Source organism: Fusarium subglutinans, assembly GCF_013396075.1.
Source record: "Fusarium subglutinans strain NRRL 66333 chromosome Unknown NRRL66333_c0000098, whole genome shotgun sequence".
Lineage (NCBI taxonomy): Eukaryota > Fungi > Ascomycota > Sordariomycetes > Hypocreales > Nectriaceae > Fusarium > Fusarium subglutinans.
The window spans coordinates 173131-198985 of NW_023502161.1; the positions used below are offsets into that span (position 1 = coordinate 173131).

The 25855-nt window shown below is 49.3% G+C and overlaps 7 protein-coding genes across 7 annotated transcripts; 3 read left to right on the forward strand and 4 right to left on the reverse strand.

Annotated features, from left to right (window-relative positions):
• Positions 1-267: 267 nt before the first annotated feature.
• On the reverse strand, positions 268-1717 carry FSUBG_7616 (auxin Efflux Carrier superfamily; the record flags this gene model as incomplete). The annotated part of the gene is made up of 4 exons (XM_036685940.1): positions 268-333; positions 384-564; positions 620-1436; positions 1489-1717. 4 exons carry the CDS (start codon positions 1715-1717, stop codon positions 268-270), a joined length of 1293 nt encoding a protein of 430 aa, XP_036536937.1.
• A 381-nt stretch (positions 1718-2098) lies between these two features.
• Positions 2099-3655, reverse strand: FSUBG_7617 (uncharacterized protein; the record flags this gene model as incomplete). The annotated part of the gene is made up of 3 exons (XM_036685941.1): positions 2099-2874; positions 2927-3335; positions 3383-3655. The coding sequence occupies 3 exons, from the start codon at positions 3653-3655 to the stop codon at positions 2099-2101; spliced, it is 1458 nt and encodes a 485-aa protein (XP_036536938.1).
• A 5190-nt stretch (positions 3656-8845) lies between these two features.
• FSUBG_7618 (peptide transporter) lies at positions 8846-11557 on the forward strand (the record flags this gene model as incomplete). Its single annotated transcript, XM_036685942.1, has 8 exons — positions 8846-9169; positions 9229-9789; positions 9842-9958; positions 10006-10287; positions 10337-10600; positions 10652-10829; positions 10879-11168; positions 11219-11557. The coding sequence occupies 8 exons, from the start codon at positions 8846-8848 to the stop codon at positions 11555-11557; spliced, it is 2355 nt and encodes a 784-aa protein (XP_036536939.1).
• A 419-nt stretch (positions 11558-11976) lies between these two features.
• On the reverse strand, positions 11977-19853 carry FSUBG_7619 (ankyrin 1; the record flags this gene model as incomplete). Its single annotated transcript, XM_036685943.1, has 3 exons — positions 11977-18205; positions 18264-19234; positions 19287-19853. The coding sequence occupies 3 exons, from the start codon at positions 19851-19853 to the stop codon at positions 11977-11979; spliced, it is 7767 nt and encodes a 2588-aa protein (XP_036536940.1).
• Positions 19854-20511: 658 nt separating this feature from the next.
• On the forward strand, positions 20512-21243 carry FSUBG_7620 (transcription factor; the record flags this gene model as incomplete). The annotated part of the gene is made up of 1 exon (XM_036685945.1): positions 20512-21243. One exon carries the CDS (start codon positions 20512-20514, stop codon positions 21241-21243), a length of 732 nt encoding a protein of 243 aa, XP_036536941.1.
• Positions 21244-21908: 665 nt separating this feature from the next.
• Positions 21909-24445, forward strand: FSUBG_7621 (binuclear zinc cluster transcription factor; the record flags this gene model as incomplete). Its single annotated transcript, XM_036685946.1, has 2 exons — positions 21909-22454; positions 22508-24445. The coding sequence occupies 2 exons, from the start codon at positions 21909-21911 to the stop codon at positions 24443-24445; spliced, it is 2484 nt and encodes an 827-aa protein (XP_036536942.1).
• A 160-nt stretch (positions 24446-24605) lies between these two features.
• Positions 24606-25689, reverse strand: FSUBG_7622 (glutathione S-transferase; the record flags this gene model as incomplete). Its single annotated transcript, XM_036685947.1, has 2 exons — positions 24606-24785; positions 24832-25689. 2 exons carry the CDS (start codon positions 25687-25689, stop codon positions 24606-24608), a joined length of 1038 nt encoding a protein of 345 aa, XP_036536943.1.
• Positions 25690-25855: the final 166 nt, after the last annotated feature.

Consider the following 25855-nt stretch of genomic DNA (forward strand, 5'->3'; position numbering starts at 1 on the left):
CCGTGGTCTATAATAATGATTAAGAAACGAGAATGACACCTAATGATTTTGCTTCCATGTCTGGCGAGTGAAGAGCAAGGGGTAAGTGCACAGTGGATGATGATTCCATGCAAGGGTGCCAAGATCCCACAGCATGTGGCAGTATCAGAGCTCGCGGGATCATCAAGTATGAAGTAGTGGGATCGGTGATGTAATTCCGGCGAGAACTCTGGTAAGCTGTGACAGCTGTTCCTGTTCCTCAGCATGCTGTTGACACGATGCCGCGGATCAAGTACAGGCTTTCAGACTGGCGACCACTGCGAGAGACAACAAGGGAGAAATAGCATAGCAAGTCTGCAAAAAGTATTAGTAGCTTATAAATAGTTGATCAAGGAGTGCCATACCATTAGAACTCGAGCGATGGACATTTTGTCATCCTCGTCTGCATCATCAACCTCCGCCATGGCCACAAGCTTCATGGCTGGTGGACCAGCGGGCATGAGCATCATGGTGAACCAAAGGACACGGTCCTGGCCTAGGACGTCGGTCTGTGTGGCGAGCATTCGGATGAACAAAATGCTGAGTCTAATTGCCAGTGTCAGTAGTGAGTGCACGGATGGGGTTCCGAGGAGGATCTTACACTGGCCAGACAAAGAAGCGGATCAGCACAACAATAGACAAAGGAAGCCAATGAATGCTACCCGAGTCATGACCTTGACGCATACGACGAAGACTGTGAGCGAGCTTGATGCCAACGACAATGACCTGCAGGGTGACGAAGAGTTCTCCAATGTTCTTGAGACTGACAGTCAACCAGGCGTTGAAGATACCACCATCCTCGCTGTCAGCAAAGAAAGCCTTCTTGAGAGGAGGCGCAAAAGCGAGAACGACACCGATGGTGGCTCCGACAGATGGCGGGCTGATGAACTGAGTCGTGAGGGCCAGCGCGTGCTGAATGCGAGGATGTAGTTTGTCCCATACGGCGTGTTGAGCTTGCGCTGTACCACGAGACGCCTTCTTCGCGTATCGTGGGAGCGGTCCAGGAAGGAGAGATGTTCGTTCGTTGGACTCTCCGTTCTCTTGGTCTGAGCCGCTCTCATCTGGGGTATCATTATGTCCCGCTCGGTCCCTCAGATCGGCATCCATAGCATCGACGGGATCTTCATCGCTGACTCCAAGAAGGGTTCCGCCGAGACCAAAGGTGAGCATGTTGGAGATGACGGAGCAGACGAGGAAGAAGGACTTGGCTCGGTCAATGATTGCGTCGCTGGTATCATCATCGGACTTTGCTAGGGTGGAGAGAACACCAGCCGAACCGAGGGATTGGATCAAAAGGAGAGGATAAGACGTGGTATTGTTGAAGGTGATTGCGGGCGTGAACCACTTCGGGAGACTGAGGACCTTGGTGAGGGCGTAACCAATTCCGATCGAGACGAGGTTGTAGACGAGTGCCCAGCCTACGAAACATACATTAGCCTTGAGGCCTTGGGAGAGAGATTGTTGACTTACCGAGGATGAGAATGTATTGAAGCGCATTGGAGGCTTCAATCTGTGAACCAAGATTGACAATCAGAAGCGCAGGAAGAAACATCTTGATGCAGATCTTGGAGATCTGCCGTCCCGTCTCAACACTAAGAAGCTTTGTCTGTCCAGCGACAACACCATAAAAGATGGTCAAGAGAACAGACGCCGACGCCTGAATGGCACCGACAAAGGTGCTGACAACACTGCTAGACATGTTTGTTGGCTCTTCTCTACAGTGAGTGATGTTGTGCTTGCAGAGTCGAAGTTTGACATGTCGCGTGCTTTCGAGTTTGTTTGATCGCGTTCCTGGAACATTAATTACGTCAATGATCGAATGTGCATTCATCCCGGAGCAATTGTGCCTTGAAAAGTGGAGCGAGAGGTTAAGGTTATCTTGGAAAACCTTGGAATGTGAGTGGGTTCATGGGTCAGTGACATAATCGAGACGAGACATTGGTGGATTTTATTCGCGGGTGAAGGCGGTTATTGGCAGGTTTAAGCATGTTTCTTGGTTCTGGATCCGTAGAGTGGCAGCTGACAAGACAATCGATGCGGGGATAAGACAAGGCATGATATAGACTATGTACTAGTAACTCTACGTCGCTCTCCTCGTGTCGCCAAGCAGCTCATACTGCTGGTTCTGTATCCCCGACAACTCCTGCGGCTCATGCACCTCGGTCGGCAGCTCAACAGGATGATAGCTAGCCAATTCAGCCGATCCTTTGCGCTCGCTGTCAACTGGTGCCTGGCGCTTTCGGCGCAGCAAGAAAAACGCCCCAGCAGCGATTGCGAGCACACCCACGCTGACTCCAACGCCAACTCCGGCCTTGGCCCCAGCTGTCATTCCTCCCGTGTCGGCATCAGCTGCGGTGCTCTCTGTCTCTTTGGCGCCAGAACTACCATTACCGCCTGTGCTCGTTGCCTCGTCGCCGCCTTCGGAATTGGAGTCGCTGTCCGTAGCGTTATTTGACGATGGTGTCTGCGCGTTGTCCCAAGTTCCACCATCAGATCTGTGTAGCTCTTGGATTTTATCGCCGCTCATGTAGTATACCCAGATCTCATCCGAGTCCAGCGGTGATACAACGGCCAAGCGCGCGGAAGCGTCGTCTGCTTCGGGCCATTTCTTTTTCCCGGGCCCGTCCACCTCTGTCCAAGCGCCATTCTTATGTGTTATCGCGTGTAGTTGAGAGTCCTTGCCAATGTAAAATATAGTCAATCCTTTGCCAGCTTGGTTCGCAATGCCCAGATCGACGGCGGTGTTGTCGTAGGAGGGTAGTGTGAGCGATGCCGCTGTCGATGTATCGAGTCGTATATCTGAAGGTTCGGTCGCATTCGTCGGCGCTGGGCTATCGAATGGCGTTGGGAAGGATTCTGAAGAGCCTGTCAGTTACACTGTTGATCTCACGGAATTGTCTGTCCTTACCTAGCCGCCATTTGCTCTTGTTATCGTTATTGTAGCGAGCAACGACAATGTCCTCGCTATCGTAGGGATACACCACCGAAACGTTGGTGCCCTTGGTCTGTACAGCCGCTATCGCCATACCGCCCGGCTTCTTCAGCGATACCGGACCATCGTATCGCCAATCGGTATCGTCATCGTATGCGAGGAGATTGACTCGGCCATCTTCGTCATGGTAATAGACTCGGGAGCCGCCCGAGTCTCCTAATTCTGCGACCGCCAATCCAGTCTTTTCGTTCACCGAGGGCAACCCAGCCGAGTCGGAAACAACCTCTTCGCCGTCGGTGTCGAGCTTGTAACTGCCTGTTGTGTTGTCGCATATTAAATATGCGTTCACGATCCCGTCGTCGGCATTCTGGTAGAATACGGAGGCCTAAAACATTAGCGAAATTTGGGCAACGAGAGCTGCAAGATGCTCACGATTGGTGTATTGAGGTCGTCGTCCCACCATCCCGAGATAGCGAGCGGCGTCGCGGCCTTGGGTTGCTCCTTGAGTGGAAATTTGTTGGGGTTTTTCGTCGAAAAGGAAGCCGATCCGTTGCTATTACACGAGCTGTGCAGAATATCACCAGATCCCGGGTCTTGGTACGCGAAATGCGGTGTCAATGTGTATGGCGACCAAGTCCACCATCCTGCCAAACCCACTACCGGCCTTGCCAAAAGGCACGCAATCGCAATCGCCGAGCGAGACATGTCGACTGTTGTCCGATATCGAGAAAATGGCGTTGAGATGGAAAGAAAAGAGGCACAGGCTCCAGCCTCATCAGCTAACAAACACCAGCAACTCCATCAAGGCGTAAGACGAAGAAGCGAAAGTGACGCTGACAGAAAGAGAATGGTATCCGAGAGGGGCCAAGCAAGGCCAAGCAAGCAGCAGCGGCCCAGCTTCACATGGGCATCCATTGGACTTTTTACCCAGCATCGCGTTGCAGCGGGAGCGGAGATTTGGAGGGACTTTGGTGCGTGAGAAAAGGTGATGAAGCCAGAATTGGCAGCGATCGTTTCATATGGGAACTCAATGCAAGCTCGTGGTTGGCTGCTTTGTCATTCTGAGGGGCTAGTGCTTACTCTTCAGTGGCTTTACAGGGCTGTGCCCAGCAATGCATACGCGGGAAGTGGACTGCGACCTTAAAATGTTATTCCGGGTTGCTATGCTCCGGAAAGGATGTCCTGATTTGAACAGGAAATACAACCTTTCTCCAAGTCCAACTGCCGCTTTTCTTCCCACCAGGACCAGTCTCAATTGCATTGTCGTGCGGCCAAGACGATGCCTCAAACGGCCCGCTGTGGACTAAGCACCGAGCCGCTGAACAGCGTGAGCACTAAGCTTAAATGCCCTGTAAGCGACTGTCATTGGTGCAACAACTGGATCCTTCACCCCTGGAAATTAGGGCTGATCTGTCAAGGTTGTTCCCTCTTGAGGCTAAACACCCGACCAGACAAATTTGCCCTGATTTGCTGCGGATACAAAGATCCGTTATCTCAAGGTGGTCTAGTTTCGGCAGTTAGTAACTCAAGTTGAATACCCGAATAGTGAATGCTAAGAAAAGCATGAGTGGCTATGCTGCTGTTATAAATAGTTTGACTTAAGATCGCCTATCTGAACTTTATCAGTGTGCGTTTGAGAGGTGGCTGCTATTCCGTACTATTTTATGGCTCACCATAACCCCTCATTCACTGCGGCTTGCTCTGCTTTACTGCAACTTCAGTCCATTGAGCAAAAAAGGCATGCCTTTTATAAGCCTCATTTGAATGCATGTGAATCGTTTCTTTTGCCTCATAGGTTGTTTGCCAGGTGACGATGGCGATTACTATTAGACCGGGTTGTCTGGCTAACTCACCTAACCTATAATACATGGTTTCTATGGCACCCGTGATAAATAATACAAGATGTCATGGTAGTGCTATGAGATTGATCAAGAAAACCCTGTGTTGGTTCTCTAGCTGTATTGTATTAGCATAAATTATTGGTACGGGACGTAAGATGTAGCCGGGATAGCCTGATTTGATCTGTTCTTCTGATTGCCAGTATGATTGAACCGCGATGTCTTCTCTGAACCAAAATGTTGATCCGCTCCGAAACCGGGTAATGAGCTTTCAGTATGGCCCCGAAAGTCAGATTCTGAATATCAGCAGTATCTCATAACTCGTCGCAACAGGTGTAAAGCAACAAAGTGTAAGTGCTGGGCGAGTACCTGGTGAAAGCTTCATACTAGGATCGGGTTACTCGAGGCTGCTTCCGTCGTCGAGGCAAGACTTTGGCAACAGCATGCCACCGCCTGACGATGAAAACGAAACATCTTACACACTACTTGATATGACCTTTAACAGCTTAGAAGAGTGTATACGTTGATTCTCTCGGGTGTCGTCTATTATCTTGCATAATATCGACGATAAGCGGCATCGTGATGTTAAGTCAACTGGACGCTGTAGTCAAGAAATCATGGTCACGAGAAACCATTGGGTGACCACGAGGAATCATTTTCTAACTGAAACGAGAACTTTGGCATCTGAATTATGGTGCATTGCCATGGTGTTCCTGCTTTGCGACAAGTCTTTCGATGATCTAGAGAGCCGTTGTGCTACCGGCTGCCTGAAAAAAATGTTCATTTCAATGCCCTTGATTTCAGCTGTGGGTATTTACAAGAGCTTTGAGCTATGCAACGGTCTTGAATGGTGCTAGATCTGATATCTCTATCTGTCACGTAGGGCAGACAAGCACTTACTCAAGTGCTGAGGCTGGGCAAGCTAGCCAACGATAAACATGAGAGTGAGCAACGGCTTTCTTTCTAACTTACAGGTTTAAAGATGGCTGACTGATCGTAGAGTAATCATTTTAGTACTGTCCATCAGGAACTGGCCACCGAATTACATTTACGGCCGCTTGGAACATTCCAGTATCGTTCGCTATGGAAATGAATCTTCTCTACGGCTTAGTACTCATTTCGTTGCATATACCTTACAGAGTCTCTGTATTACTTTTGAGTTCAAACAGTATTAATCCTCTGTCTCAATTAATGTTTTTTTTTTATCATGGTTAGGTCATGAAATGGATGTCTTCAATCTTATGATCTTGCTCTGGTCAAAGGTCTATGCTACGACTTGCCTCCAGCTTTTTACTATCTTTTTGCAACACTGTTGTAATAATCTGCAGACCACAATCGATTGATCAAGCAAATGTCGTGCTTGGTGGCCAGGCAGGCGAAAGTAAGACCAACGGAGAAACAATATCCATGGCGTGATGATTGTAATATCAAGCGCAATAGCACCACAATACAACAATGTCGTTTGTCTTTGCCACATAGGAAGCCGTTATAGCCGCGGGAATAACTGGTAGCCATTGAAGTGATAAGACATCACCGACCTTCCTTGTTGGGCAAGGAACAGAAATAGGCTATAGGGCTACACTCTTCCAACGACATGAGATCGCCGGTCGAAAGACTGCATGTAAACCTCCCTCATGTACAAGCATTATCCGTTGTCAAGTTGGCATTGGAGGCCAACCACGAATGATACGTTGCAAGGAACTGCAGGGGATGTCTGATTCCCTGTCTGTCAGATCTCGACCCGCCACCATGGAAAGATCTTATGCACCTTGGTTAGAACTGTAAAGAACTTCTGTATCTTATGAATCTAGTTGTGATGGTACTCTATGGAAGTACCATGATATAGATCAGAGACCTTTGTCAAAATCCTTCAAGCTAGGCTCTATCGTAGATGCATAGATTAGGAGAATCAAAAGCATTACTCAGAACATGATATCGAATCGGTTTAAGCATAATTGCCAAGCGATGTCACGTTGATAGGTTTGAAGCAGAGTAACCTGTCAGCTTAAAGGTTTCCTGACATCGCATACTATAGCTGATAGACCTTGTCTGATATAGAGGGTACATGAATGCATGAGCTCTTCGGTCACTGCCAGCAATGAAATTATGGGAGTGAACTTTCCTAACTCTGTTAGGCAAGTCAGATGTTACAAGGCGCTTTTATGAAAGACTACCAGGGAAGAGGAGGCCAAAAGTTGACAACACCCGGGGATCGAAAGTGAGGTTCAGTCTGGACCTGGCCATGGCATCGTGGAAAGCGGCGAGGTACTGGGGGGTCATGCCTCAAGTTCAGATAGCGGCCGCACGTATCAATGGGGAGCTCCAAGAGACCGATCAGTGCCGGCTTGGCAGTACTCTTGGCGTCTGGAACGGGCTGGTGCTAGATTCGAATTCGGACTAGAGCAGATAAGTCCTGCCGAAGCTATTTATACGTCGACCGTTTTGATGTGAGAGAAGAGGAAGAATAACTTAGCAGCTTCAAGTGTAAAGGAGATAAAATGAACAATAAATTAAAGACCAAACTCATCGGAATGGACCTTTGCATCTTGAACTCTCAAAGGATCCCTTAGATGACGCCTTTTTAAAGGTTGTTGACGAGATAAGTCGCACCGAGCAAAAGTTCCTCCAGACCCTCCCGATTTAATTGCAAACCCGGACCACGTGACTAGCTTTCGGTTATCACGGCAGAAAACGACCCAGATAAGAGGGCGAATCTGCCGATAAATGAATGAACAAGATCGAGAACAAGCGACCCAATCCTGCCGCTTAACCCTAAGTCAACTTAAGCTTGAATCTACTGTCGGCGCTTCTGCTACTGTCTCGGCCTTTGACCCCTTGCCTTGATGATCAAAGGTTCCATATACTAGAGGCACGATTGTATCTGACGTGCGTTGCAAAAGGTCACCGGCCCCCAAAGTCAAGCGGTTGGCCCAAGGTTCCCCCATATATCCCACTGAACCGGCTGCACTGGCCATGTAACACCGGAATGTGGAATGTCGAAAGGCATGCTGGTGTCATTCTGCGAGAAATACATACAGTACATGCTCAGTCCGTTCATCGATATCGTTCCCACTTACCGCTCAAGATGTTTTCTTTTCGGTCCTCAGACAATCAACGCCCTCAGACGTCAATTAATATGCTGTAGACATGTTCCATCATCATTTAAAGCTTATCAATTGGGTGCTGACATGGCGCGTGTTCCAGAATTCTGGATTCTTAGTGTACAATAGCTACGTACCATTCCGTCTAAATTGACAAGGGTTCAGACCAACACCATGAAAAAGTCCCTGTAACATGAGGTCTTCCGACGCTCAAACCAATAACCGCGCTTTGATTATAGCAGTCCGAGACCCTTTGCAAAAGACCCCTGCTAATCAGAATGTCGCAATCAACATTGATCCAGCATTTGCCACTCTACAGCCAATGACCTTGAGGCAATGTCACCAACTCTTGCAGTCGCTAACACAAGTTCCTGGTGGAATCGGGTGAGGCGGGCTTCAAGTGCGTCTCTTCCGAGTGTACAATCGATAGCGCAACATGGAGGCATTGCTTGATGAGGCAAAGGCCAAGACGTTTCTAGCCTCGGGGACTTGAGGCGACAGTTCAACGCTAACGCCTCCACGATATGCGCGCGGGAGGGTTACAGAATTGGGACGTGGCTAGTACCAAAAGAGCAGGAGAACAGGGTTTTGCTATGTTGCAACGGACGGGACCACGAGGGTCCATCTCCATCTCCCCCAGAGGCAAATGTCCAAGAAGGGAATTGATCTTGCAAAAGGACCTCGAGAAACTGGGAACTCTTGTGAGACGCGGCCGACGTCTTTGCTCCTTATCGCCGTGGTACCCGATATCGATGTTCCAGAACCAAGGGATGTTACATTCGCTCATCGTGTAATGCGATGGTATCACCGGGCGCGATGTGGTTTTAGATAAAGATGCGCTGCTGCCCATGCGTGGATTGACTCTGCAGCCCAGATGATTTGAGCCAGCTGTGGATTGTTACACAAACGACATCCAAACCCCTCTTTACCATTCTCAGGAAGAGGACTGCTCAAGCATGTCGTCCACAAATGTCGAGCCCAAGGGGCCTCACGGCCCCGAGGATACCTTTGAGACCTCGGTCTTCCCTGTTCCTAGCCCAACGGACATCGACGAGAAGAGCGACGCAAAGAACGCTGTTCTTGGCCCCGAGGTCCACGACGCATCTCATACCGACGAAAGCGACAGCGACAGCAAAGATGCCATTATCATTACTGGTGCCGATGCCTCTCGCCACCTGCTCCCGATGAGAGACGATCACGATAACGCTTTGACATTCCGAAGTATTCTTTTGGCCTCCGGTCTTGCTTGTTTCCAGGCTGTCATGTACCAGATCTACACTGTTCGTGGCTCATTCCACTTAGACTTTCATGAGATATCATCTAATATAATCAACCATAGTTCAAACCCACCATGATCACCATTCAGGGCACCTTCATCGTCCTCATCTCCTACTTCATCGGTAACGCTTGGGCGTTTGCCCTCCCCCGCGGCGATAACTTCGAAGCTCGATGGAGAGCCAAGGGTAACACCGGCTCGCTCCCCTTTCTGATCAAGTTCATCAAGTTCATCAATCCTGGACCATGGGGTCTCAAGGAACACGCTATTTGTGCCATCACAGCCACCTCGGCCTCTAACGCCGCTGCAAGTGTTCAAGTCTTTGCCGCCCAAGATCTCTTCTACAACATGCCATTGAGCCCGACTACTGTTATCTTGAGCACCATCTCCATCGGTCTTTTCGGTTACGGTCTCTGCGGTATCATGCGCCCTGTTGCCGTCTGGCACGTTGATGCTGTCTTCTGGAGTAACTTGCCCACTGTCAAGACTCTCCAGGGTCTTCACTGGCAGGAGGTCAAGGACTCTAAGCCTCTCCGAGTCTTCTGGTACAGTTTCGGTGGCATGTCGATTTACGAGTTCTTCCCTGCCTACATCTTCCCCTGGCTCAACTCGGTATCGGTTCCTGTAAGCTATACCCTCATTGGCGATAATTTACTCTTGCTAACCACTTGTGAAGTGCTTGGCTGCCATGAAGGCGACCGGAAACACTGCCAAGAACCTCACTCGTGTCTTTGGTGGTGCTACTAACAACGAGGGTCTTGGCCTCTTCAGCATCTCTCTGGACTGGCAATATGTAAGTTTCTCTAAGCAACTATATGGAACATGACCTGACATGGATAGATCACCTCTTTCAACACCTCTCTCCCTCTCCCTCTCCAAGCTCACATGGCTGTTGGATTCGTGGTCTGCTATATCGTCATGGCTGGTATCTACTACGGAGATGGCTGGGGTGCTAAGTCCCTACCTTTCATGTCGACTCGACTCTTGATGGCCAATGGTACTACCTACCCCGTTGCTGAGGTTTTCGAAGGCGGAGTCCTCAACGAGTCACGCTTGTTGGAGTTTGGTCTTCCCAAGTTGACTGGTACCTTTGCCTACGCCATGTTCATGGCTAACGCTGCTGTAAGTCATCGAGTCTACCATGATCTTACCAAAGCTAATCTTGCAACAGATCGGTGCTCTCATCTTTCACTGCATCCTCTTCTGGGGCAAGGACGTCGTCAAGGCTTTCAAGAGCGCTAGGGAGGGACGATATGATGATCGCCACCACGAGCACATGGCTAAGCACTACAAGGAGGCTCCCTGGTGGTGGTATGTCACCGTCCTCGTGGGAAGCTTTGTTCTCGGCTTGATCGTCGTCATCAAGGAGAACATTACTCTCCCTGCTTGGGCCTACGTGGTCTCGCTCATCATGGGTTCCATCATTGCACCAGTCGTAAGTTCTGAAGGTCCATGGTATAGCCAGCAGAACTGACCTTCATTCTAGAGCACTCTCCTATACTCTCGTTATGGAAACGGTATTGCGACCAACAACCTTTCCAAGATGATTGCTGGTCTCATGCTTCCTGGCAAGCCCGTCGGTAACATGTACTTTGCTGCATGGTCTCACAACGTCATCTCCAACGCTGTCAACCTGTCTGGTGATCTCAAGATGGGCGAATATCGTAGGTCTCACTCATCAATCTTTTGAAGTGTATACTAACTAGGATGCAGTCAAAATCCCTCCTCGCGTCATGTTCCTTACTCAAATCTGGGGAACCATCCTCGGTGGTTTCATCAACTACGCTATCATGATCAGCATTGTTGGCAGCAACCGAGACCTTCTTCGCGACGGTGATGGTAACTCATCCTGGAGTGGTGCTACCATGCAATCTTACAACACCAATGCCACCTCTTGGGCTCTTGCTGGTTATCTTTACAAGCTCGGCGGTACTTATGAGCTCGTTCCCTTCGGCCTGCTTGTCGGTGCTGGTCTCGTTGTGCTTCACCGAATCTTCTACAAGGTACACTCCCCCAGTCACCAGTCTTTAGATAACCGACTAACAATCTTCAGTTCTACCCCAAGATCAAGAACTTTGATGTCGCCGATATCAACTTTCCTCAGTTCATCCAGTTCGCTGGATATATCCCTTACAACCAGAGTCAGACTTGCGTTATCCTGAGCCAGATTCTCTCTGGTTTCTTCGTCCAGTTCTACCTCCGAAACTACCGACCTCGCATCTTCAGGGACTACTCTTACCTCGTGACTGGTGCCTTCGACGGTGCCAGTCTGACAGTCCTGTTCATCCTCTCTTTCGCCGTCTTTGGAGCTGGTGGCCCGGGCCATCCTTTCCCAAGCTGGTGGGGAAACAACGTCAACGGCAATTATGATCTTTGCCCTATTCCTGAGTAGACAAAGCACTTAAGATTCTGAGTCCGGTGGTTTGGAAATGAGCCTGGAATTTGCCTGTGCATTGTTTAAACTCGTACTTTAGCCTCTGTACCTTATACCCCAGCGAGATATTTCGAATCAAATGTTCAATTACACACGTGTCATTTATTGTGAAGCTATTCTTCTCTGGGATTCTTTGGTCAAGAACAAACTTGGACCCAGACGCCAGAGAATTTTAGAGCAAGAGACCTGAGACTTGAAAACAGGGCACCAAAATAAGCTTAGTAAAGAGTCCTCCAAACCTAGTCTAACTTTACGGATGAAATCCTATTTAGAGTAGCCCGCGAAAAGTCTCATACAATTTCAGCCCCGGGAATACTTATATTACTCCAACTACCCATATATAGCTGCCATCGCTCCTCTTACTTACCGACCCTGTCTCATGGGGAAACGTGATCGTCGCTCTTGTTTGCATCATTTTCCTGAGCCTGCCTGGCCTCAGCTTCCTCCTGAGTTTCATCCCTTTCCCTCAGACTGTACCATATGTCTCTCTTGTCAATATCGGAATGCTTTTGATATGCCCTATCAATAGCTTCGCGAATTTTCTCTGTGAAAACAAATTTCTTCTTGTGCCTTATAAGTACTTCCGCAAATTCCTTACGCGTTACCTCTAGAGCTTCTGGGTACTCTCTGAAGATGCTGAGAAATAATTTCTCTGTGATTGGAAGGGAAGGCGTATGCGTCAAGACTGTATCCAACATCCAAGGCTTGCCACCGAGCATTATTTTTTCAAGGGGACTTGTGGAGAGGTCAACTTTTGGGTCAGCCTGCAAAACCAGTGCCAACAAGTTCTCTTGCTTGCCGGAATAATCAGTGCCCTGTTCGCAAATCCACATCGCGACATCTTGTAACTTTCCTTGGGCTGGACCAAGGCGCTCGAGTAAGATCTCCAGATGGGGCACCAACCTTGCCGCTTTCAGCATGGCGTTAGTCACTGACAATGGCAAGTCTCGAGGCCAGATTGACAAGAGAAGCTCGGTACACTCTTCCCGTTGCCACCATCGGCTGTAACGCGACGCGTGTGCAATTGAAAGTATTTTAATCACGAGGCCCTCCGTTACTTCGATGCCGGGCTGGTACCTCATGAGTGCTTTCAGGGTTCCGATATCTGTTTGAGATTCGAGCATAACGGGAGTGATGTCAACTGAAAGCTTGCGAGCCTGTGTTAGACTTCTGAAAGCCTGTTCAGAGAGCCCAACATTCAGCATCTGTGAAGTTATTTCCAATCCCCGACTATGATCAAATAGAACCTCCACGTTTTCCTGGATTGGACATCTCTCTTCGCTGAGGAAACGAATGACGAGATCTTCTGTCACTGGTTCTTCTCCTCTCCGGACAAGGAGGAAAGACAGTAAGTCACTGGGCTCTAGCCGAGCTGCAGCTATGATGTCGCTATCTGTGATATCGAGCGTTGCCGAGTGTTGACAAATGAGTCGGGGTATATTCTGGAATGCGCCATAACCGCCACGAGAAGCTGCAGACTCGAGGGCCAACGTAAGAGCTGTGACTCCGTTTGCGTTTTTCAAAGCAGGTGAGGCGCCATGCTGAAGCAACTGGAGAACAAGTGACTCATCATTGTACTGACAGGCCAAGTGTAATGCTGAACCATGAATTGGATGAACGTAGTTGACGTCGACCCCCTTTTCCAGAATCAGTGATATGATGTCACTGTTATTCCCCTGTAAAGCCGAAAAAAGGGGAGTCTTGAAGCTTCCAGTGATTTTATCTACACTGGCTCCGTGTGTGATCAAAAGCTTGGAAAGTTCGAAGTTGCCAATGAAGGAAGCTAGTTGAAGTGGACTCTCCAATCCATCCGTTCCACCATCAGCAGTGGCGCCGCGTTCAAGTAAGATCCGAACAATGTTGGTACATCTCTGTGTCGTTCGGTAGTCCACACCTTCAGCGTAATATTTCTGATGTCTTGTCCCTCGTTGTTCCATTTCCTGCTGCAGGGGTAAAGCGCAAGCCCATAACGCCAAGGTAATTGGGTCTCCGGGTTGCGATGATCTTGGCCGTACACTTGCGCCGCGTTGTAAGAGTAGCCGTACCACTTCAAAGTTCAAGTAGTAGCAAGCTATTTGCAAAGGGCTATCTTCCTCCTGGTCACTGCCATCGACACCCATCCCTTTTTGAATCATTCTCCTTACCAGAGGAACAGAACTTGAGGAACAGACGAAGAGAAACCTTCTGGGAGTTGGAGGCACATAGTCAAGTAACAGGTCGAGAGCTCTGTAGTTAGCGAATTTTTCCATCGTCAGGGAGTCCAGTGTTTCGTCGATGATCTCAAATGAACCCTCCTCGTCTTTGAACAGCCGTTCAACAAGTACCCCAACCACAAGAAGATCTCCACTTCTGCAGGCTTCCTGAAGACTCAAACTGTTGACTTTTGCGCCAGAGTCAAGAAGCAGTCTCACAATACACAAATCCCCTCGTTTAATCGCTGCCAAGAATGGTGTTCGGCAGTCACAGTCGTCAACTTCCAGGTTGATATCAGCCCCTCTCGACAAAAGCGTTTGGACGACGTCGATGTGGCCTCCAAAAATCGAGGCATGCAAAGGGCTCGCATCTTGAGCCTCCATACTTACCATTTTAGCGTCCTTACGGCCTCGAACATTGACCGAAGCATTGGCTTCGAGTAGCAGCTCTGTCATGGCGTGGTCTCCTGCTCGACAGCTTATGATGAGGGGATGTTGGAGGCGACCCTCTTCTTTGATCAGTGAAGGGTCAGTTTTGAGAAGTAGTCTTGCTATCTCCCCATGCCCCTCCTGAAGAGCAAGCTGAAGAGTGCTCGATGATGCTGAATCTCTTTCGTTCTCTGACTGTCGGCTAGTTTGGTACTTCACCTTGGGATCTGCGCCATATTGAAGCAGAAGCTGCACGATTTCGATGTGACCACGTACAATCGCTGCGCGCAGGGATGTGTGCCAACGGCCCTGTATCAAATTCGGGTTGGCTCCCTTGTTCAACAGACTCTTGACAATCTGTAGCTGGCCAGTACGTGCTGCAGCCTGTAGAGAACTTCCATAGTAGTATCCAGCAGCGTCAACACTGACTCCCCGAGATAAGAGCAACTCAACGAGAGGAGCATTGCCCAGTGCGCAAGTCATCTGGAGAACTAGCCCATATCTTGTGTCTTCCAGCTTGCCTGTGTCATAGTTCTGTAAAAGGAACTCGAGTACCGCCCCTGGCCCTTGTTCAAAGACATACTCCAAAGACGGGGCCTCTAAAAAGCGACCATCAGGGTCATCAACAATGCTATGGAAAGTCTGTCGCCCTCTATCACCTTCAAATAACGCGAGAGCTTTATCTAGAAGCGCCTTACCTCCATCACAATAGTCGGGAAGATGGTAGCCACAATCCAATAGCATGGTCAAAACCGCCATGGCTTCCATTTCTCTCTGAACTGTTCCCAAAAGAGCTAGATCTCCTTGATCTGCAAGTTTGACATTTGCTCCAGCTGCAAGCAGCTCCTTTACCACAAAACCTGGGCAGAATCTTGCTGCGTACGGAAGAGGATACACATTCTTTCCGCCTAGACTATTCGGATCGGCCCCTAGTCTCAGTAGTGTTTGTATAGATCTCTGCTGCTGAGGCATTGTGTCATCTATATACCAACTCGCATAGTAAGACCGCTCAGAGATATCAAAAGCGCTCAGGCAGACCTGTAAAGGACTGAAAAGACGACGGTCGTCAGTCGATTTCGAACCATCTGCTTGATCAGTGGTAGTTAGAGGAGCATTCATAAGGCTGGCGTGGATAGACTGCCTGATACGTCTACGACGCCTGGGCTTCTCGTCTTCAGGAATATTGGCATTGATATCGACACCGAAGTCGGATACGAGATACTCGATGATTTCAGACTGTCCCTTGCTACAAGCAGCATAGACCAATCGGCTCAGGAGGAGTTCGGAACGAGACACATCGATCTTTTGAGATAGGAGAAACTTCAAAATCTCAAGATCTTTTCCAGCAGCGCATACCAGTGTGTCGTCAGGAATGGCGGCGCCTTGCACATCAGAACTAAGCTTGAACAAGCTCTTGATTACCCAGAGGCGGCCCCTCTCTGCAGCTTTCTGTAGAAATTCCAGGAGGTCGTTGGCTTGCAGTAGCGGTTGGTGTTTGCAACTCATGATGGCCTCCAAAACAGCTACATTTCCGGAGGTACAGCATGCCAGAAGATCTGCCTTCAGAGCTTGTTGCTCAATGACGGCGACTTTGTACTTTTCTTCTCCTGGTGGAAGTTTCAGCCTCAGCTGATCAATCTGTTCCTCCGTACAGCCACTCTCAGCGGCTTTCGCGAGAGTAAGCTGCAACATATCGTGACGCCCTTCTGGTATGTTCTCCAAAGTTGCATAGATACGTTCAATAAAGTGAACTTTCATTTTCAGGGCATGGTCGAGCAGCATCCGAACGGTGTTCAAGTGTCCATTGGACGCAGCTGCCTTGAGAGCAGTAACAACCTCATAATCCATGAATCCTAAAGTTTCTTTTTGCTCTAGTAGTATCTTGACAACTGCGTCGTTTCCTCCAGCAGCACTAACTTCCAGAGGGCGGTTCTTCAGAGACTCATCTTGCATAATTCCACCGTTACGGAGATGCTTTCCTTGATCCATAGCGGGTATATCCATTTCATCATCATGCTCGATTCGGGTGATGTTGTCACGGGCATCTCCATCAGCGACAGATTCGGTCGTGCCAGTTGTCTGCTTGTAAAGTTCCGGCCACAGTTTAGAGCGAGGATGCTTATCTCTTCCAGGAGAAGCCTCCCGATAAAGTGGCCTGTATGGCGAGGGTCGAGCTCTCCTGTACTTGGGACTCGGCGGCTCGTAGAGGAATCTGTAGCCTCGTTCCAGAAAAAACATAATGATACTTTGGTGACCACCCTCAGCAGCGGCATGGAACGCATCTGGAGATGAACCTTCAGCATGGACATCTGCACCGGCATCAAGAAGCATCTCGACAACCTTTCTGTGTCCGTAGTACGCTGCCGCCTGCAACGCAGTACCAGAAGGCCCCGTTTTCTGGTGAACATCCGCACCTTCATCCAGTAGTATCCTGACAACATCGACATGGCCTTTCGCAGCGGCAACATAAAGTGCATTGCCTTTCCTTTCTTCTGTACCGACATTGGCACCGCGCTGCAGTAGCTCTTGGACGGTGTATTTGTGGTTCATCAAGCAAGCAGAACGGAGTGGCGTGCCGAACTGACCTTCGGCTTCAATATGAAGACCTTGTTCCAGGAGATACTTGACGATATCTGTATGACCATAGAGAGCCGCGATTGCAACTGCGTCTTTTGGGAAAGGGTCTGTAGCTCCAGGTGATGCTTTCAAAAGCTGGCGTTGTAGCACAAATAGCTGGCCGGCTTTGATAGCTTTGGCTAACCTCATTTTGTGTTTGTCTGGTGTATCCTTGTCGGCAAAGCGCTTGAACTCTGGCTTTTGTAGTTGGTCGATGACCTTGATGAAGCCATACTCTATTGCCATCTGTATGGCTTGCTCGTAGTCATCCCCAGATTTAATAATGGCATCATGCCCAATGAGAGAGAGTACAATATCTTCATGCCCTCCTTGAGATGCAGCTTGGATGGCACTCTGAAACTTCGAACCACACTTTGAAGACGCACCGTGTTCAAGCAGCTTCTCTACGATGTCTTGATATCCTCTGAAACACGCAACATGCAACGGACTTCCATATGCACCACATTCGACGTTCAGCTCTGCACCCTTCCAGATCAGAGCTGTCACAGTGGAGAGATGGCCAGTCGCAACGGCGAGGTAGAGTGCCGTGTGCCCAAGGTCGTTTCGTTGGTCCCGGTCTATATCATTCTCCGACTCTGCAATAAGAGTCAGCAGGCCGTTTATACCAAAGACAGCTGCTAGGAAGAGAGGAGACGATGTTGCGTTTGACACGGCATCAAGAGCCGGCTTCATTGGGTGATTCCTCGGCAGCAGTTGTGCAATCTCCTTCGCAGTATCTAGCCAGACTTCGAAGGAAAGGCTGACATCATAGTCCTCGTCCTCAAAGACGAATGAGATCATTTCTTGAAATAGCTTGTCCTCCTTCTTGACAACCCTTGAACTCTCAAAGTGGCCTGCCCAGTGCGTCGCGGCATACAAGAAAAAGCCTTGAACCTGTTGTTCCAGGCTTCCATTGTCAGGCGCACCACGGGCGCTGACCTTTATGCAGGTCGATGCTAGCAAACTGTGAGCTATGGGAGCGGAGAACAAAGACTGTTTACTACGGAGGATAAACTCTCTGACTGAATGATGAGCGAGTCGGACAACTTGGCGATGGAGGTCTATGACCACCAAGTTCGAGCATACAACAGCTATGTCCGCCGCCGTGCAAGGGACATCCCCTGTGCTTGAGGCACTGATAGCTGCTAACAACGCCTCAGGGGTCAATGGCGCTTTCATGTATAGCAGCCAGGAGAATGTATGAATGGCCAGTTGGCGCGACTTTTCTCCTGATTGTAAGATTTGTCCAAGGTCGTTTTCGTAAAGCTTGTCGAGATCAGATAGAATGTTGGACCGCAGAGCCGGAAGCAAATCATGTTCGTTCTTGACCTTGCGAAGCTGCTGTATTTGCCGATGAACCCATAAAAACCTAGATATCGCCACTTGGTTAAGAAAACAATTGGATGGTGAAGGAAGAGGGAGCCTACATTTCGCCTGCGCCCTCTAGCAGCTCCTTTATCAAGCCGCTTCTTCTATCCGGAGAGAGTCTTCCACTGATGAGTTTGGCGTCGTCAATCTTCTGAGTAATCAACTTAGCCATATCATCGTGAACATGGTCAGCCGTCACAATAACCTCCTTCGCAGTCGGTAGTGATGAGAGGATATCAAGACTATTCCTGCTTGTGACTAACACCTTGACGACGTTCTCAGCCTTTGACATGATGTCAGATAAAGACTGCAAGAGAGCATCACAACTCTCATCTTCAACCTGCTCGACACCATCGAGTAATATTGTAATGGGGTCTTCATTGGCAACTTGAACGATGCGATCCACACACTCCTTCCTACTCAATTTCGGAAGATCCAGTCCCTGAAGGAGAGCTGATTTCGAGCGGCGCTGGAAGTCGGAATAGAAAAAGTCGCGAACATCACTTTGGGTTTCTGTAATCGCGAGTTGACGCAGAATGCTACGGAGGATCCCATCTGCTGACGATCTCTCAGGCTCGGAATCGCTTTCGATACAGTAAAAGTATGCAAAGGGTGTCGATTCTGGCTGCGAAGCCCGGGTTGCCCGCAACGAATCGACTATCACCGAGAAAAGATTGGTCTTGCCGGAACCCGTGATCCCACGAATCCAGAGAGTCGATGAAGAGCTGGACTCGCACCAGTGTCTGTAAGCCTCATGCTGCAGAAGCCACTGGCCGAAGTTTGGCGTTCTTGACTCAGATATGGTCTCGTGGTGAATTGAAAATGGCGACGTGGACATCCAGCATATCATCTTTGTATAATCGTCCTCTTCGACACGCTTGGTGTTACAGTTGATTTGATCTCTGAGGCGAAGAACTGTCTTTTGGATAAAGCGTAGGTCTGAAGTATCCTGAAGCTTGGCTAGTTTGAGAACCTCGTCTTCCCGGGATAAAATCTTTTGTATTCCATCATCACCCGTCCAAAAGACACTCTTGGCGAGTCGGACTGCTCTGGTCAGTGAATACCTTTCTCAGTGGAGTTACAAACATGCCTGCAGTTGATTGTGAAAAGAAGGCAATAGTTTGTGCCAGATATGTCAAGACTTCTGCATAGAGAACCGTGAGGGCTGTTTCAAGCGCAGCCTCAGCGGATTGACCTCGGCCAAGATGCAGATTCTCAAACTCCTTGTATCGCGCAATGACCCGAGACACCAGCTCGAGGTCCTGAACCATGGCCCCGTACTGTTGGACATCGTTGACTGTGACTTGAAGAAGCATTCTGACAGCGGCCCAGGGCAGCGAAGCGTTGCTGGCATCAAACTGCACAGCCGCATCGCCAACCGCTTTGAAGGAGTCGATCCATTTAGCAATCTTTTCAAGAACATCTCGGATAATCACGACTTGTCCATTTGAGAGCTTGAACTTCCAGCGTTTGCGGAGGCTAGTGGCTTTACGTGTCTCCGCTGCTTCGAGGGCGGCGGCTAGAATGTCGCGCTTGTGTGTCGCAGCCTGGCCGAGTGATGTCTTGAGATCTGCGCTGAGGGAGTTGAATGCTTGATCCCAGAGACTCTGCGCATTTGTATTGCCTGATGAAAAAGCTTGAGTCGCCATGTTGGTCTAACGGAACTAGGGTCACTTCTTCATTTTCGTAACATTACTCTGTTTCTTGTTTGCAGGCGCCCAAATGGCGATACGATGATTGATGAAGACACCAAGTCTCAGCCGCAATGCTCGCGACGCTTACCTGTCTAAGCCGCTGCCTTAGGTACTTGCCTTCATGCGGATGGCGTCCAGTCAGGAGCTGACTACATATGCTGGGTGTGACCAATAGATGCATTTTCAAGGCCACAGCCCGATCTATTGCGTTATCGGTCAGCTCGAGACGCTGCCTTTATCGACAAGTCAGGGCAATTCATGTAAATAAATCTTACATTTTGAGGATCGTGTTTCAATGCATAAATGTAGAATTACCAACACTCTAAGATGAGGTGATATTGTGGTTGAACTCTGAGCTTGTCCTGCTTGCTCAGTCAAGCAGCCATGGACGCGAAGGGCGCGAAAAAAGAGCGAGATTCTAGCGGTCGTTTACAGGCTTGTTCGCTTTCGGTCAACTGTCGGCCTCGAGCAAACTCTACAAAAGCAGGGTCACGACCTCGACAATTGATAATAGACAATAGACTATAACAATAATCATTTTAGCTAAGACAATTTCCTTAGTAAAATATCTGGTTTTACTTTTTCAGATCCTCCAGGCCTCAACCGCACAACCATGTCCTCACCAAAGACAGTCGCTTTCTTCGGCGCTAGCACAGGCGTAGGCCTCTCAGCGCTGAAGCATTCACTGGCAGCAGGGCATAACTGTATCGCTCTGTGCCGAATCCCGTCAAAACTTGAGGCGCACATCTCGCCAAAAACCCATTCCAATCTACGAATTGTTCAAGGCAATGCCCACGATATCAAGGCAGTGGCTTCTTGTTTAAAGACGGACGATGGCTCAATCGTCGATGCAATTGTCTCTACGATTGGGGGCAAGCCCATCATTCACAAAATGACGATTGATGATCCCAATTGTTGTCGAATCGGCATGTCTGTCCTTCTTGATGCTCTCGCCCAAATACGTGCAGAGGGTGCAGTAGGAAGTCCTCACATCACTGTCTTTAGTACCACTGGCATGTCCGACTTTGGTCGCGATTATCCCCTTCTGCTCTACCCTATTTATGCGATTGCTTTGAAGGTTCCCCACCAAGACAAAAAGATCATGGAGACCAAGTTGGCCGACAGTGGTGAAGAATTCACCATCGTGCGGGGCAGTTTGTTGGTGGATGGTGAGAGCGAAACGCCAGTGCGCGTGGGCATCGAAGACCCCAAGAATGGGTTATTAGAGTCGCTGGAAATTGGATACACTATCTCAAGGGAGGACGCTGGGAAATGGCTGGCGGATAATCTGCTTGTACAAACACGTGCTGAGTACGTGAACAAGATTGCATCCATCACTTACTGAGCGGTTCAACGGGAGAGGATGCATTTGGAAGGCGTACGGAATTGCTTGGGAACTCAGCGTGAAGGAATAAATTAGTTAGCTCGTACGATCCAGTTCTTACATGATACATACAAATAATAATCATCTGAACATCAAATAATTATTCCTGTGCCCATCTTGGATGAACTCTTGCTGTCTTATTCATAAGAGTATTACCCCAAGGCATCCGTGATGGAGAGAATGGTACAGCTATCCCAAAATGCTTTAGCGCTTATCTTGTCCTCCAGATAACCTATCAGGACTTTAACGCTCGGTATCGTAGCTACTTATCAGTCCTGCTTTGGGATCAGAGTGAATGATGACCATCGATCATATACATGTTTTGACAGCTGTAAATAGGGTCAATAGTAAAGGATTACTTGGGCAAGGTTTGGTACTGAGAGGAAATGTCCCTATCTGGAATCCCCAACTGGCCGAAACTAGTGATGAGGTAGTGATTGATGGTACATGATAGTGATGGTTGGAAGAGGTGCATCTACCACGATAGTTCACCCGAAGAAATGCTCATTTCCCGCGAAGAAAGAGTCAAATCTCTATCGCGACAAGGTGTCAAACTATTGCCAGATCACGCTGTGCGAGCACGAGACTCTCATCTTTGCCGGTCTCTTTATCGCTGTTCATCACGAATGACGCCCTCCCCCGCTATCCCAACCCCTCTCGCGTCAGATTCGGCCTCCGCGCCCGAGAAAAACGCGAGGAACGCCTCCACAGCCAAGCTCCGCAGCTGCGTCGTATGTCGCAGTCGCAAAGTGCGCTGCGACAAGCTATCACCATGCTCAAACTGTCGCAAGGCTAACATCCCCTGCGTGGTTCCCTCCAATGACCGCCCTCCAAGATGGGCCAAGCGCTTGGAGCGCATCGCCGATAATGGACAGAGTGCTGTAGGACAGGGTGGTGGCAGCTCTAGCACTGATCAGGTTATGAACAGACTGCGGACGCTGGAGAATTTAGTCAAGGAGTTGAGTGGACAGCTTGAGGTGGCTAATGCTGCTGCCAGTAGGGGTGCGTCCTCTGATGCCTCGTCGCCGCAAGATGCTGTGAAGGATGCAGCTAGTCCGTCGTCGACATCGACGGCTTCAGATGTGCAGAAACATTTTGGGAGAATGGTGATCAAGGACAAGAACAGAGAAAAGTATGTAGCTAGTGGCTTCTGGTCTCGCATCAGTGATGAGGTATGTCCACTCCAGCCTCGCTTTATGCTGTTCATCGTTCTGACTGCCCGCAGCTCGATGGGTTGAAGATGGACACTCGTAGAATGGCAGATGAGGATGAATCTTCCCAAGATGAAGACTTTCCGGCCAGCACTCCCTCAACCCAAGAACTCTACCGAGAACCCTCAGAGCGGCATGCTTTCTTATTTCGAAACAGTCAAGCTCCTGCATCGCCCGGCGAACAGGACTTCAGCCCGTTACCATCACAGATCCCCTTCCTACTGGACGTGTTCGACGAGAACATTAACCTCATCATGCATATTGTGCATATGCCGAGCATCAGAAAGATGGTCCGTCCTTCACATGGGACAGCGGCCAAGGTATCTCTCAAGCACCAGGCACTGCTCTTCTCCATCTACTACGCGGCCATCACGTCCATGGAAGACGACGATGTGCTAGCTAATTTTGGGTCTACGAAAACGGAGCTCAATATGAAGTTCCGTCGAGGCCTTGAACAGGCCTTGGCACGAGCAGACTTCCTCAACAACCCTGACATCGTCCTTGTTCAGGCCTTGGTCATCTTCCTATCCCTCGCGAGGCGGTACGATAGCCCTGTTTACGTTTGGATGATGACTGGTTTGATGATTCGTATGGCTCACGCTGTTGGCCTCCATCGAGACGGTTCAAGGTTCCAGCATCTATCACCGTTTGAAGTTGAACAACGACGTCGCCTGTGGTGGATGATCATTACAGTTGACATTCGTGCTTCTGAAGATCAGGGGACCGAGTTCTCCATTACACAAGACAGCTTCGATACCAAGATACCTCTCAACGTCAACACTTTGGACATTGAGCCCGAAACGAAGGAGACTCCCCAGGAGCGCAAAGGCGTTACAGACATGTCCTTCGCACTCTCCATGTGTGAACTAGCTCAAGTTTCGAGGCAGTTGATGGCATCGAGTATTCACTCATCTGGGCCGACCCTCGAGGAGCAAACTAAGCTGCTCGACGGTATCCAAGAAAAGCTCGAGAATGGCTACCTTTTCCGCTCCGCACATCCAGAGGATATAGCCAACTGGGTCGGCATCGTGTGCGCGCGGCTTGTGCTTTCCAAGCTAACACTCTTAGTGTATCTCCCGTCCCTTTTTGCGTCACCTAATGAGCGGTTCTCGGATGAGATGCGAGACAAACTGCTCATCGCCGCTATTGAGGTTGCAGAGCATAACCACGCGCTCAATGCTGAGACGAAATGCCGCCAGTGGCGATGGATCTACCAGACGTATACTCATTGGTATGCCATTGTATGGCTTCTGATTGAGATATCCAGACGACAGTGGTCGCCTACTATCGAGCGGGCATGGGTGGCTCTGCACAGCGTCTGGCTGATACCGTCGCAGCACAACGTGACCAAGAATGCGCGTATGTGGATTCCACTGCGTCGCTTGATGGCCAAAGCCAGAGGTCATCGGGATGAGCAGCTGATGCAAATTCGGAACAACCCAGCTATGATCGAGAAATTGGAGCAGGCTGATCGCTCGCTTCCTGTTCCCGTAAGCCCGGAATCGTCAGAAGAGACAAACTCGCAGCAGCGATTTCTTGAGCACTGGCGCTTTGCTGTTGGCAAGACTACCTATGGCAATGCGGAGCAAGCAGTGTCTCAAGCCAGTGATAGCACCACAACGCAATCTCTAGCTAATCCGGCCGTGAGTAACAATGCCACTCAGTGGGCAAACCCCTCGTTCGACTTTACTTCATACCACCCTGGTCTTCAGATGGGCGTAGCTGGTGATATACTGCCAACAGAGATGAACATGCTACCTCAAACATGGGTCGATGGCCAGCCTGGAGATGCAGATGTTGCGTCGTGGCTTTGGACAGACATGGATCAGAGTGGCAACGGGATTGGAGACATCGATATAAATATGGATATTGATACTGATATTGACTGGAATACGTGGCTACAGTCTGCTACAGGTATGGAATTGAATCAAGGAAGCACGGGGCCTCCTTGAGTAATTTTGGGTAATAGGCCTCAGAACTTCAGTCCAAGACTGATGCATGTATGAAACAAATGCGGATTAGGTGAAGGTCAGTTTGGTGATCATGTGCGAAACACTCGATGGCGAATCGGACGCATCATATTTTTCTAGAGGAGTACAATCTTTATGGTTACTAGAGCCTTTGGCTAAATTCCGAATCGTACAGCTCCTTCTGACGCTCAAGCACAGCCGGGTGACGAATCACTCCTGGCTTCAGCTTGCCAAAGTCCGTGTCAACGCCCTCCTCCATATATGGAAAGGGACCAAGAGGTGTAATAGCAAGAGGATTGATCTTGTAATGGCTTTTTGTATACTGAACCAAGGTTAGTCCCACTCGGACAAACGAGTCATGGACTTACGTTTTCTTTAATATGCCTAAAGTCTGTCGTCTCTTTGAAACCCGGAACATTCCAGTAGAGGTTCTTGAGCCACTCATGAATGACTGGATAGTTGGCGCGAATAGTTCCGAGATCGCATTTGAAATGACCAACATAGACAACATCGAATCTGACGACAGTGGCATACGCACGGATGTCAACTTCGGTGAGCTGCTTGCCGAGGACATAGGGGCCTCCATTTTTGTGAATCAGTGCCTCGAGCTTGTTAAGTGCCGCGAAGACTGTTGGTAAATTGTTGTTGTAGTCCTCCTGGGTCGTTGCGAACCCGGCTTTGTAGACGCCACTGTTGAGGTCTCGTTGCATCCAAACATTGATGTCGTCAATGGTCGATCTCAAGTTCTCGGGATAGAGGTCAAGGTCTCGCCCGGGGCTGTTCGAGTCAAGTATGGAATTGAAGGCTGTTGGCAACCAACGAAGCAATTCGTGGCTCTCATTATTGACTATTCGATTCTCCTTCTTATCCCAGAGAACAGGTACACTGTACCGGCCTCTGTAATTAGGGTCATCTTTAAAGTAAACCTCGTGCATATACTTTGATTTGAAGAGGTGATCTTCGGTAGCCCCTTCATAGAGATCATCAGGAGAACTCAGAAACTGCCAACCTGGCCATCCCTTATCATCGCCCTTGGGGTAGGGCTTCACGACAGATAGACCGATGATGTCTTGGAGACCTTTGAGATGCCGGACAAGATTTGCTCGGTGAGCGAAAGGACAGAAAAGTCCGATGTAAAGATGGTAGCGATCCTTCTCGGGCTGAAATGGGCCATCCGGAGTGATGACCCCGTGCCATGAGTCATCAGGGCTACCATGAACAGTCATTTTATGAGCTTAAACAATGATGTGTAAAACTTGTGTACTTGTCACACATGAGGAGGTTCGTATGGGGAGACAGACTGCTTGACCCCGCTTGATGACGGATAATCGGAATTGGAGGTCCGGTTCCGGAACTGGGCTCGGAACTGAACTTTATTCAACTATATATCAG